Genomic DNA, 12,334 nt, shown 5'->3' with positions numbered 1-12,334 from the left:
AAGTTCCTAAATCCTGGACTTTAGTAGTTAGTTTAAGTGGAGATAGGCTGCTGCCATCTGACCTCTTAAATGAGTTAGGCCCAACAGCTCCATCCTCCACAATGACAATGAAGGACAAATCGGTTTAACAATACACATCCACTCCATGCTTTTGGTCACTCACCTCACTGCACTCACCACAAGTGCTGTGTTACGTCACTGTTTCCATGTAGACCCCCCCCCCCCTATCGATTAGGAAAATTATATGAAACATACAAATAGGATTAATAGTATATTCCTCTATTCCCAAAGCAACTAAAAAAATAACATTTATATCACGACTTTAAGAAAAAACCTTCATAAAAAAGTGCTACCTAACCTGAGAAGGTTAGTATTAGGACATAAAGTAAAATGCTCTTGGTGGCCATGCAAGCCTTTCTTTCATGAATCACTCATTTTTATTCCAGTTGTCCACATCAGCCACAGAATAGTCAGCAACTTTTTGCATCTGATTAAATATTTCAGTTCAGACTAACACTTCCACTACTCGTTAACAGTTTCTGTAAATTGAAGAATTCGCAGCATCTCTGTCTCATCTTCCAGCAAGATGGATAGATATATGGATGGATGATGGATGGATGGATGACCAGGTAGGTAGGTAGGTAGGGAGAGAGAGAGAGAAAGAGAGAGAGAGATAGATAGATAGATAGATAGATAGATAGATAGATAGATAGATAGATAGATAGATAGATAGATAGATAGATAGATAGATAGATAGATAGATAGTCCCCACCAAAAGTATTGGAACAGCTTTTGTTTTTGTTGTATACTGAAGACAATTGGGTTTCAGATCAAAAGATGAATGAGACAAAGGTTCAGAATTGCAGCCTTTATTTCATGGTATTTACATCTAGATGTGTTAAACAACTCAGGACACACCACCGTTGAAGCCACCCACTTTTCAAGTGAGCAAAAGTATTGGAACACACATGATTTAAATTAACTTGGCTTAAAATTGGTGCCATAACCCTTACTTGCAATAACTGGATCAAACCAGTGAACAATTGACTTCACCAGACTGTTGCATTCTTCATTTGAAATGCTTTCTAGGCCTTTACTGCAGTCTCTTTCAGTTCTTGTTTGTTTCTGGGGGTTTCTCCCTTCAGTCTCTTCTTCAGGCGGTAAAATGCATGCTCTATTGGGTTAAGGTCCGGTGATTGACTTGGCTACCTCCCATTTCCCCCCCCCCCCCCCCCCCCCCCTGATGAAGTCCTTTGTTGTGTTGGCAGACAGTGTGTTTTGGGTCATTGTCTTGTTCAGACATGCAAACACCAAAGGCATGAAAAAGGTGACAAAAAAAGAAATTACATTTTAGGGGGGGATCTTGGGGGATACTCCGAGCCCCCGCTGAGAATTTTTTGAAAATTTTAACATAAATTAAGCAATCTGGAAGACTCTAAAGAGTACGGTGGCCCGGAAGTGCAAAACAATACAACAAATTGTGAAACACTAACATTTCAGAAAACACAAAAACAAAAGCAGAAACACTTTTACAAAAAGACGAAACAAATTACAATTACGGAAAACCAGAAAGGGAGGGCCACATTTCACAGACATTCTTGGAAATCCCACGGCCTTTCTCGGCAAGACCCGCCCCGCTTCAACATGATTGGCTCCTGCATCGTGGGAAAGGTAGGCTACACAGATGGAACATGATGTCCATCCCAAATAGTGATTGTATATATGGACGCCCTGAACAGCGAGCCTGTATAGGCGTTTGATGCTGTATATACAATAAATTGCACTTGATCACATTTCTTAAACCATAAAAAGATAGATTAAGAGTTAAGGAAGAAGCAGGTTGAGAGAGGATGCTGGCGAGAATTAAAGGGAAAGTGTGGATATTAGCAAGGAAGCTGCCGGCTCCATTCATTTTTGAACATACCGAGTGAGGGATCTACCTTGCATACATTCTGGTCTGGTAGATCGGGAAGGAAACAGTTGCCGAACCGCGTAGACTGCGCCATAGTTCAATCGGGTGGTTTTCTTGAGCGGCCGATCGGTCGTCCACTGGTTTTGACGCGATTCAAAATTATAATCTCCGTTGCACGGCATCTTCACGTCCCAGTTTACATTCAATCAAAATGCACAGAAGCTTTCCCCTATGGTGAAAATACATTTCCGGGTTTGCGAGCCGTGCCGCCGCGTTGCCATATGCTCAAGCCATATAAATAGTACGTAAAGCATCAAATGTTGTTTAACATCAATGCTAAACTATACTCATAATGTATAATGTGCCTGTCGATGAAAAAGCATAGCTTGTGACCAGAATGTAAAAGATAAAACCACTGGTTTGTCCTGCGATGAGCACATGGAAAATAAGGTAAAGATATTATACATGCATGTTTTGTCTTTGTCTTATTAATTCAGATCAGAGTTATCCAGGAAACCCCAGAGTCTCTGGCTAAACCCTCTTCAACGAGAGGTGAAAGCCCAGTAGCTCTTAATGCAGTTTTTTTTTTTTTTGTGAATACATGAAGGTTTCTCAATTCATCTACTGTATATTTACTCAAGAAACTTCTGATTCACAGCATTTTTACAGTTATGTTTCGTATACCTGTGATTGGCTGGCAACCAGTTCAGGGCGTACCCCGCCTCCTGCCCGATGACAGCTGGGATTGGCTCCAGCACGCCCGCGACCCTAGTGAGGAGAAGCGGCTCAGGAAATGGATGGATGGATGTTTCGTATACACTGTACTTATTTGCGTCTTTATTCTGAATTTGTATGATCTCATTTGATCTTGTGTATTTACAGGAATCCCGATGGAAGAATACATTTGAAAATCTTGACTCCAAGCCTGGCATGATGAAAATCAATGACCTTATTTTCGATGCAGAAACCAAGATTGCACATACAAATGGATGCAATGTTGCTGAGATTTTTCCAGGACTCTTCCGCCGCTGCCCAGTGGGAGTGAAACTAGTTCCCAAATATATTTCCCAAAACAAATCGGAAATGGCTTATTTTCTTTGTTTGGAATATTTACAAATGAAACATCTTTTGCACCCCACTACTGTCCTAGAAGACAGTTACTTTAAGTAGTTTGTCTCCCCTCTCGGGGGGGGGGGGGGGGACAAACAGTCTGCTGGATTTGACTGAAAACAAAGATTTCCCTGAGAGACAAAGGCTGACTGAGGATCGAAGACTGGGAATTTGTCAGGAATTATTGCTAGGACATCAGGAACTCCACTCTCATGGAATCTTGCATGGAAAACTGAAACCTGAAAACATTTTATTTGGAAACCCATAATATGCATTTTGCTGCATACATTTGAATAACTTTAAATTATAATATTGTGAAGATTGTTTCTTGTACACACAATTAAAGCTATGTCTTCCTTTTCTACAGATGTCAACAATAAACGTTATATCACAGACTTTGGAGCGAGCAGAAAACTGACTCTTGCGCAAACCATCTTCTGTGGAGCCCCCCGGTGCCAAGGTACGAGAAAAATAAAATTCATTGATAATATGTTCCCTCAGTTTAGTAATCCGTTCCCTCAATTTACCAATCTGTACCCTCAGTTTAGCAAATGTCTGGGGCTCCATGTACCTACATATATCTGTCAAATCTTCTCTTCTCAAATAGCTGGATTTTGTTTCTTGCTGCAGCTATGAGGATCTGGGAGGCCCATAATACAAGTAAAGGAAGGAATGGGCTATCCAAGTAAGTTTCGCTTGAAAATATTGATAGTCCAATAACCTACTTTTATCGGAAGATGTGTACTGTATATATAAGTGGTAGTTTTGGGTGTTTGGTTTCTTTACATAAGACTAGTGGACATACTGTAAAACTACACATGGTTATTATGGGCCTGCTGTGAATCCAAGTGTAGCGCGTGCAAAGCAAGCAGTCCATATTACATATTACTATTATTATATCAACTTCTTCTTTCTGATTCTGCCGTTCCCTCCTGAATTTTGCATGCACTGTTTAACGTAATCCGTACAAATGAGGTACTAAAAGAGTTGTCCTGTCCGGACTCTGATCAGAATTATTTGTTTTCACAATTCCGTGTGTTGCCATGACGATGCTATAACACTCTCTTTAGCTCATAGATGAAATGTATTACAAAGTTTTTACAATACAATATTTCATGGATTGGAAAATTGTTGTCCTTATATCTCTTCTGTGGAAACGATAAACTTTTTATCTATGTATTTACAGGTTTCCCATGTCAGTCTGATTACACTGAATGTGGAAGAAAAGCAAGTACTTTTGTTTTTCCAAGTAAGGTTATGAAAGATACAAGGCCCATTTAGATATTGACCTGTATTTTTGAACAGTGATTAAAATAGATTTTTGCTGTGCTATGTACCTGAAAAGAGACCTCTGGTGACACCATAAGCGCTGCAAACTTAAGGTTGAAAAAGATCTGGCTTTGAAGAAAAGACTCGGAGACAATTGTTGCCTGATGTTGTTGTACTGCAGCATATCATGTAGAACACAATTTCTGTCATTTGGAGTGCACCATAAAAAGAAGAGAGAAACTCTAGTAGTATAAATAAACTTTTGCTTTGAAACTTAATTATGCATTTCTTGTTGTCTTTCCTTTGTGTGGTTCTATGAGCCTCTGGTATGTACATTGAAGAAGAAATCTTAATTAAGCATGTTTCAAGACACCATTCTGCGCTCAGGCTTCTGTGCGATGTCCGGGACGGAGGGAGGAGAAGACCAAGGATCTTCTCTGCTATTTTGATTAATTATGCACAACTTGTATGTAAATATGCATATTTCAGAAGTCTGAACAGTTGATTAAGCCAGGAATAACATCTTAATTTAATTAGGTCTACATGGATAAGAGGCAAAAGCTTTACGGATAGGATTTAAGTCATCTTGATTTTCACGCCATAAAGTTGAATTTACTTAAATTGAAAATTTGTGGCTCAGAGTATTACAAAAGATAAGAAATCATCTTTGCATGAGTTTCATTCATATTTATTTTACTTTTTTTCTTTTATTATGTATTATAATATAATAAATTTGGTACGAATGGCAAGTATTTGTCATTTGATTTGCCTAAAAGTGTAATAATATTTTGACAGAAAAAAACTGCCAATAAGAAACGCTCAGTATCTGCACGGATGAAATTGTAAGAAATCGTATCGGCTGCAAAAAGTGCATTGCCGCAACACCCACCCCTACATACATTTAATAATAATAATGAATAATAATGCAATTTATGTATATATATATATATATATATATATATATATATATATATATATAATGTTTTATTGTTTTCTGTTTCACAGGTGTTGACATGTAATTTAAACAATGATTAAAATAATCAAGCAGTGTTTTCAGGAGGATTACAAATCAGAGCCACTTCCTACCACGATGCGCATGCGCTCTGCGATCCCGGAATGTTCTGGCGTTCCTGAGGCCCGTCTCGTGCGCATGCGTAGTTGAGGCGTAGCACAAGCCAGCAACACAGCGAGAAGAGAACGACTGGTGCAACGCAGAGGGACACTTTGGCCCTTAAGGCTGAGTTTTTTGTGGATTTGGGTCGACGCTTACTAAAATGACCAGTGGGTATCGACATATATACATTTACCGTAAGGCATTATATACTTCACAGCAACTGCATGCAGTGTGTGTTCGTTGTTTCCGTCGCTCGCGCAGCTGATCTGGGTGCCGTCTATTTGCTGGATCAGACGTCACGTCCTTTCGCGGGGCTTTGACGTTTTCAAATTTGGCCCTAACAAGCGCTCGCATGTTTCTTTTTAGAGACACTTAACACGATTAACAAAGGCGTTTAGAGTTATAGTTTTCGTTAATGTGTCCTATAGTTAATCGGTCGACCTCGACCGACACAATTTCTGCAGCTGCTCCATCTTGTTTGGTGTCACATTAGAAAGTTAGAATAACATTTTAAATGATTTGCAAATAAAGTACATGAGCTGCGTATTAGGCTCTTCCACGATGTCCTGTTTATTGGATTGTCGCTCGACTCGTTTCTGTGTTGTTGTGGTTTGCGCTGTAAAGCTGCTCCACAGCACCTCCCTGCCACGTCGTCTGCTTTAAAACTCTGCACCACTTAATTCCTCGGTTCTACGACATACAACTATTCGAGATTAACAAGAAGGCACGCTCAATTATCGCCGTGCTTACTGGTTCCCCCCATTTGATTGTTTTGTGTTCATGGCCTGGAAATGTTTTTCTCACAAATAAATACTGTAATTGTGACTTTACCACTGTGTTACCGAATGTTAGTGAAAGACTATGGCGTGCTCTGTCCTAACTCATTCACTGCCAGCCTTCCCAGTTAACATGGATATTTGACTTCTAAAGCCGTCAATGGCAGTGAATGTGTTAAGTGGAATGCAGAGGTACAGATTTTTAACATCTCAACTGATTTTTCACACATGCAAGACGAGGAAGTATTCAGCAAGTGTGAGCTTACTGCTTTCAAAGTGTATGGTGTACTCCAAATGACCAACACACAACATGACCAAATCTGTCGCAGTACGAGGTTCCACAGGCCATTCAGACTGCCAAAAAAACATACAGAAGCTAGGCTAACTATTAGCTTATCTGTTAACTACACTGTGGCTTCAAACATTTCAGATACAAGTGGCCCCAATGAGTTTCCTCCACAGGGTGTCCGGGCTCTCCCTTCGAGAGAGGGTGAGAAGCTCGGTCATCCGGGAGGGGCTCAGAGTCGATCTGCTGCTCCTCCGCATCGAGAGGAGCCAGATGAGGTGGCTCGGGCATCTTGGTTAGGGTGCCTCCTGGATGCCTCCCTGGTGAGGTGTTCCATGCATGTCCCACCGGGATGAGGCCCTGGCGATGACCCAGGACACGATGGAGAGACAATGTCTCCCAGCTGGCCTGGGAACGCCTCTAGTTCCACCCGAAAAAGCTGGACGAAGGGGTTAGGGAGAGGGAAGTCTGGTGTGACCCGCTTAAGCTGCTGACCCCAGATAAGCAGAAGAAAATGTATGGATGATGGCATTCCTGGTGTGGTAAATAAATAAGGATTTGATTAAAATCATGACTATGGAAAAGGTTTAACATTTGCAATTGTCATTTTATGAACAAATTGAGGAGGAAAAATCCCTCTTAAACACAAAAGAATAATCATTCAGGAGAATCTTTTGGAGACAGACAATTGGGCCTTTGCTCACGTTAATTGCAAGGGAGGGGCAATACTTAAGTAAGATTAGATTGAAATAATAAGGTATTTTGACATCATAGGTTTGGGTATATTCAGGGGTTTAAACGATGTAGGCAAGGGATTTACTGTACATAGCAGAGGTTCACACTGTATGACATTTCAAACATGTTTTCTTCAGGGGGAAATCAGCGTGAGCTGGCACGCCAAAAGGCTGCCAAGAAGGCTACCGAGACCGGCAAAGGGAAGCGAAGTGAGGACGGGCTCTCTGCTGCCGCTCGTAAGCAGAGGTATGAGACAGTTTGCCAAGAAACACCTATCTGTGATTCATTGTTAGCACAGTTTTGTCCTAATGACACCTTGTTTTAAGGGATGCTGAAATAATGCAGCAAAAGCAGAAAAAGGCGGACGGTGGAGAGAAAGACAATCCAAAGTCCAAGTGAGGAGATGACTTCATCCCATATTCGACATCCTTCCTGATTAAAAATAAAAGCCAGTTATGGTTTTTTTTAATCCGAGACTCAACATTGAATTGAGCCGACTTTCTCTCCTTATGGCAATGGAATATTTTTTTCTGAGGTGAAATTGTTCACCATTATCCCAAACTGACGCCACATGCATGCAGAGGATCGTCGGTCCTTTTAGCAACAGGAGAACGATGAACAATTGTCCACACAAAATGTCATTGTAGCTGTTGTTTTTTTTCTTGTACAAAACATGTCTCCTGATGGTTACAAATAAAGAGTATCTTTGTAGTTCATGCTTGCGTGGTTCATTATTTGTGCCATTACAAGTGAATTAATAATGCAGCCCTATGGGGGCACAAGCCAGTGCAAACTGTAGGCCGGTCCCATCCATTTTCTGAGCCGCTTCTTCTCACTAGGGTCGTGGGTGTGCTGGAGCCTATCCCAGCTGTCATCGGGCAGGAGGCGGGGTACACCCTGAACTGGTTGCCAGCCAATCGCAGAGCACATACAAACAAACAAACAACCATCCGCACTGACATTCACACCTACGGGCAATTTAGAGTTGTCAATTAACCTACCTGAAAACCCCACACAGGCGGGGCCTGGGATTGAACCCGGGTCCTCAGGACTGTGAGGCTGACGCTCTAACCAATTGTCCGCCTAGGCCGGTCCCAAGCCCGGATAAATGCATAGGGTTGCGTCAGGATGGGCATCCGGCTTAAAACTTTGCCAAACAAATATGAGCGTTCATCCAAAGAATTCCATACCGGATCGGTCGTGGCCCGGGTTAACAATGTCCGCCACCAGTGCCGTCAACCTGCAGGGTGCCGTTGGAAATTCAGCTACTGTGGGTCGAAGAAGAAGAAGAGGTAGAAAGCGAGTTCTTTGGCAGAAAAAGAAGAGGAAAGCACAGAGCCTAAAAGTGAATGTGGGGACTTTGCATGTTGGGACTATGACAGGAAAATCTCAGGAGTTGGTTGACATGATGATTAGGAGAAAGGTTGATATATTGTGTGTCCAGGAGACCAGGTGGAAAGACAATAATGCTAGAAGTTTAGGGGCAGGGTTTAAATTATTTTACCATGGTCTAGATGGTAAGAGAAATGGAGTCGGGGTTATTTTAAAAGAAGAGTTGGCTAAGAATGTCTTGGAGGTGAAAAGAGTATCAGATGGAGTGATGAGGCTGAAACTTGAAATTGAAGGTGTGTAATGTGATTAGTGGCTATGCCCCACAGGTAGGATGTGACGTAGAGGTGAAAGAGAAATTCTGGAAGGAGCTAGACGAAGTAGTTCTAAGCATCCCAGACAGAGAGAGAGAAGTAATTGGTGCAGATTGTAATGGACATGTTGGTGAAGGAAATAGGGGTGATGAAGAAGTAATGGCTAAGTACAGCATCCAGGAAAGGAACTTGGAGGGACAGATGGTGGTAGACTTTGCAACAAGGATGCAAATGGCTGTAGTGAACACTTTTTTCCGGAAGAGGTACGAACATAGGGTGACCTACAAGAGCGGAGGTAGAAGCACGCAGGTGGATTACATCTTGTGCAGACGATGTAATCTGTAGGAGGCTACCGACTGTAAGGTAGTGGTAGGGGAGAGTGTGGCTAGACAGCATCGGATGGTGGTGTGTAAGATGACTCTGGTGGTGGGGAGGAAGATTAGGAAGACAAAGGCATAGCAGAGAACCATGTGGTGGAAGCTGAGACAGGACGAGTGTTGTGCAGCTTTTCAGGAAGAGGTGAGACAGGCTCTCGGTGGACAGGAAGAGCTGAACCACTGCAGCCAAGGTGATCAGAGGGCAGGCAGGAGAGTACTTGGTGTATCTTCTGGCAGGAAAGGAGAGAAGGAGACTTGGTGGTGGAACCTCACAGTACAGGAAATCGTACAAGGAAAAAGGTTAGCTAAGAAGTGGGACACTGAGAGGACCGAGGAGAGGCAAAAGGAATACATTGAGATGCGACACAGGGCAAAGGTAGAGGTGGCAAAGGCCACACAAAAGGCATATGATGACATGTATGCCAGGTTGGACACTAAAGAAGGAGAAAATGATCTATACAGGCTGGCCAGACAGAAGGATAGAGATGTGGAGTTTTTAACCAGCTTGTTCAATAGAATTCTAGTGCGAGAGAAGATGTCTGAGGAATGGAGGAAAAGTGTGCTGGTGCCCATTTTTAAGAACAAGGGAAATGTGCAGAGCTGTGGGAGCTATAGAGGAATAAAGTTGAAGAACCACACAATGAAGTTATGGGAAACAGTAGTGGAGGCTAGACTCAGGACAGAAGTGAGTATTTGCGAGCAACAGTATGGTTTCATGCCTAGAAAGAGTGCCACAGATGCATTATTTGCCTCTAGGCTGTTGATGGAAAAGTACAGCGAAGGTCAGAAGGAGCTACATTGTGTCTTTGTAGATCGAGAGAAAGCCTATGACAGAGTACCCAGAGAGGAACTGTGGTACTGCATGCGGAAGTCTGGTGTGGCAGAGAAGTATGTTAGAATAATACAGGACATGTACAAGGACAGCAGAACAGCGGTGAGGTGTGCTGTCGGTGTGACAGACGAATTTAAGGTGGACGTGGGACTGCATCAGGGATCAGCCCTGAACCCCTTCCTTTTCTCGTGGTGATGGATAGGCTGACAGATGAGATTAGACTGGAATCCCCGTGGACCATGATATTTGTAGATGACATTGTGATTTGCAGTGAAAGCAGGGAGCAGGTGGAGGAACAGTTAGAAAGATGGAGGCATGCACTGGAAAGAAGAGGAATGAAGATTAGCCGAAGTGTAACAGAATATATGTGCATGAATGAGTGGGGCGGTGGGGGAAGAGTGAGGCTACAGGGAGAAGCGATAGCAAGGGTGGAGGACTTTAAATACTTGGGGTCAACCGTCCAGAGCAATGGTGAGTGTGGTCAGGAAGTGAAGAAACGGGTCCAAGTAGGTTGGAACGGGTGGAGGAAGGTGTCAGGTGTGTTATGTGACAGAAGAGTGTCTGCGAGGATCAAGGGCAAAGTTTATAAAACAGTGGTGAGGTTAGCCATGATGTACGGATTAGAGAGTGGCACTGAAGAGACAACAGGAAAGAGAGTTGGAGGTGGCGGAAATGAAGATGTTGAGGTTCGCTCTCTGAGTGACCAGGTTGGATGAAATTAGAAATGAGCTAATCAACGGACAGCCAAGGTTCGATGTTTTGGTTTAAGACAAAGTCAGAGGGAGCAAACTTCGATGGTTTGGACACATCCAGAGGAGAAATAGTGAGTATATTGGTAGAAGGATGATGAGGATGGAGCTGCCAGGCAAGCGAGCTAGAGGAAGACCAAAGAGAAGGTTGATGGATGTCGTGAGGGAAGACAAGAGGGCAGTTGGTGTTCGAGAGGAGGATGCAGGAGATAGGCTTACATGGAAAAGGATGACGCTCTGTGGCGACCCCTAACGGGACAAGCCGAAAGGAAAAGAAGAAGACAAGTGAATTAATCACATAGTGTTGAACATTTTTTTTTTCCATTAGTAGTGAGGTTAATTCTGACCCGAAATACCTCAGACAGGATGTTGCCAGGCTGCTCAGTACAATAAATGAAAACAATTGAAATCAGGTGTACCAAGGAGAGGCTAGCAAATGGCATGTAACTGGGCTTAAAACATAGTGTCTAATGGCTAGCATGAAACCATGCTAACCATGCTACATGAAATTAAATTTACAGTGACAAAAATGTCTGGCTGCTCAGAACAATATCAGCAATACAGTGAATTCAAAATCATTTACCAAGGAGATGCTAACAAGGGGCATGAAACTTTTAAAAGGTTATTGAATAGCATGAAAATGGCCAGCCTTCACATTTGGCTGAAGATACCTTTTGGGACCGTGCTCTGCCGCGAATAGCGAAAATCCATGAGGAATTGATACGACTCCAACTAAAATGGCTTGTAGTTACCGAAAGATGCCACAAGATGTCAGCAAAGGACAACTTGTGTCTAAATGAAGCCTCTCAACTCACTCAAAATTGTTGTCAAAAGGATCAGGATTCCACCAGATAGCACCAAAGCAATAAATAGTGTTACTGGCAAAAACACGCAGGATAGGTTAAACTAGGGGTCACCAACCTTTTTGATGTTGAGAACTGTTGACTAATGCAAAGAGCTATCAGTTTGATGATCACTGCTGAAATAATAAAAAAAAATCATCTCATTGACATTGCACCGGCTAGCTTCTCCCCAAAAACAATATCTGTTCATTATGCGCTACGATACTGAACTTTGAATTATACTAGATTTAAAAAAAAAAAAAAATCATAAATTATATATCCATCCATCCATTTTCTGAGCCGCTTGTCCTCACTAGGGTTGCGGGCGTGCTGGAGCCTATCCCAGCTGTCATCGGGCAGGAGGCGGGGTACACCCTGAACTGGTTGCCAGCCAATCACAGGGCACATACAAACAAACAACCATTTGCACTCACATGCACACCTACGGGCAGTTTAGAGTCTCCAATTAATGCATGTTTCTGGGATGTGGGAGGAAACCGGAGTGCCCGGAGAAAACCCACGCAGGCACGTATATATATATATATATATTTTTTTTTAAATACAATTTTTTTAAATAACATATATATATATATATATATATATGTTATTTTAAAATTAATATCAATGTAAGGTTAATTATAAAAATAGCAACAAAAAAAGATGTAGGTCATAGCTAAGAGGTGCTATTA

The 12,334-nt window shown here is 42.2% G+C and overlaps 1 protein-coding gene across 2 annotated transcripts; it reads left to right on the top strand.

Annotated features, from left to right (window-relative positions):
* The first annotated feature begins 5,454 nt into the window (after positions 1–5,454).
* LOC133415504 (small EDRK-rich factor 2-like) lies at positions 5,455–7,918 on the top strand. Of its 2 annotated transcripts, none has more exons than XM_061701650.1 (3): positions 5,455–5,572; positions 7,340–7,448; positions 7,529–7,918. In XM_061701650.1, exons 1-3 carry the CDS (start codon positions 5,566–5,568, stop codon positions 7,599–7,601), a joined length of 189 nt encoding a protein of 62 aa, XP_061557634.1. In that variant the 5' UTR covers positions 5,455–5,565; the 3' UTR covers positions 7,602–7,918. The 2 variants fall into 2 exon arrangements, with proteins under 2 accessions (XP_061557634.1, XP_061557624.1); XM_061701640.1 differs by having other exon boundaries at positions 5,455–5,599.
* Positions 7,919–12,334: the final 4,416 nt, after the last annotated feature.

The sequence above is a fragment of the Phycodurus eques genome, chromosome 2 (genome assembly GCF_024500275.1).
Source record: "Phycodurus eques isolate BA_2022a chromosome 2, UOR_Pequ_1.1, whole genome shotgun sequence".
Taxonomy (NCBI): Eukaryota; Metazoa; Chordata; class Actinopteri; order Syngnathiformes; family Syngnathidae; genus Phycodurus; species Phycodurus eques.
The sequence above is the reverse complement of the archived record's forward strand: the minus strand, read 5'-3'. Positions and strand labels throughout refer to the sequence as shown.

Coding starts and splice junctions, on each gene's coding strand:
- LOC133415504 (XM_061701640.1), top strand. CDS start 5,566: ATGACCAGTGGGTATCGACATATATACATTTACC. Junction 5,600..7,339: donor TCGACATATATACATTTACC/GTAAGGCATTAT, acceptor TGTTTTCTTCAG/GGGGAAATCAGCGTGAGCTG. Junction 7,449..7,528: donor GCTGCCGCTCGTAAGCAGAG/GTATGAGACAGT, acceptor CCTTGTTTTAAG/GGATGCTGAAATAATGCAGC.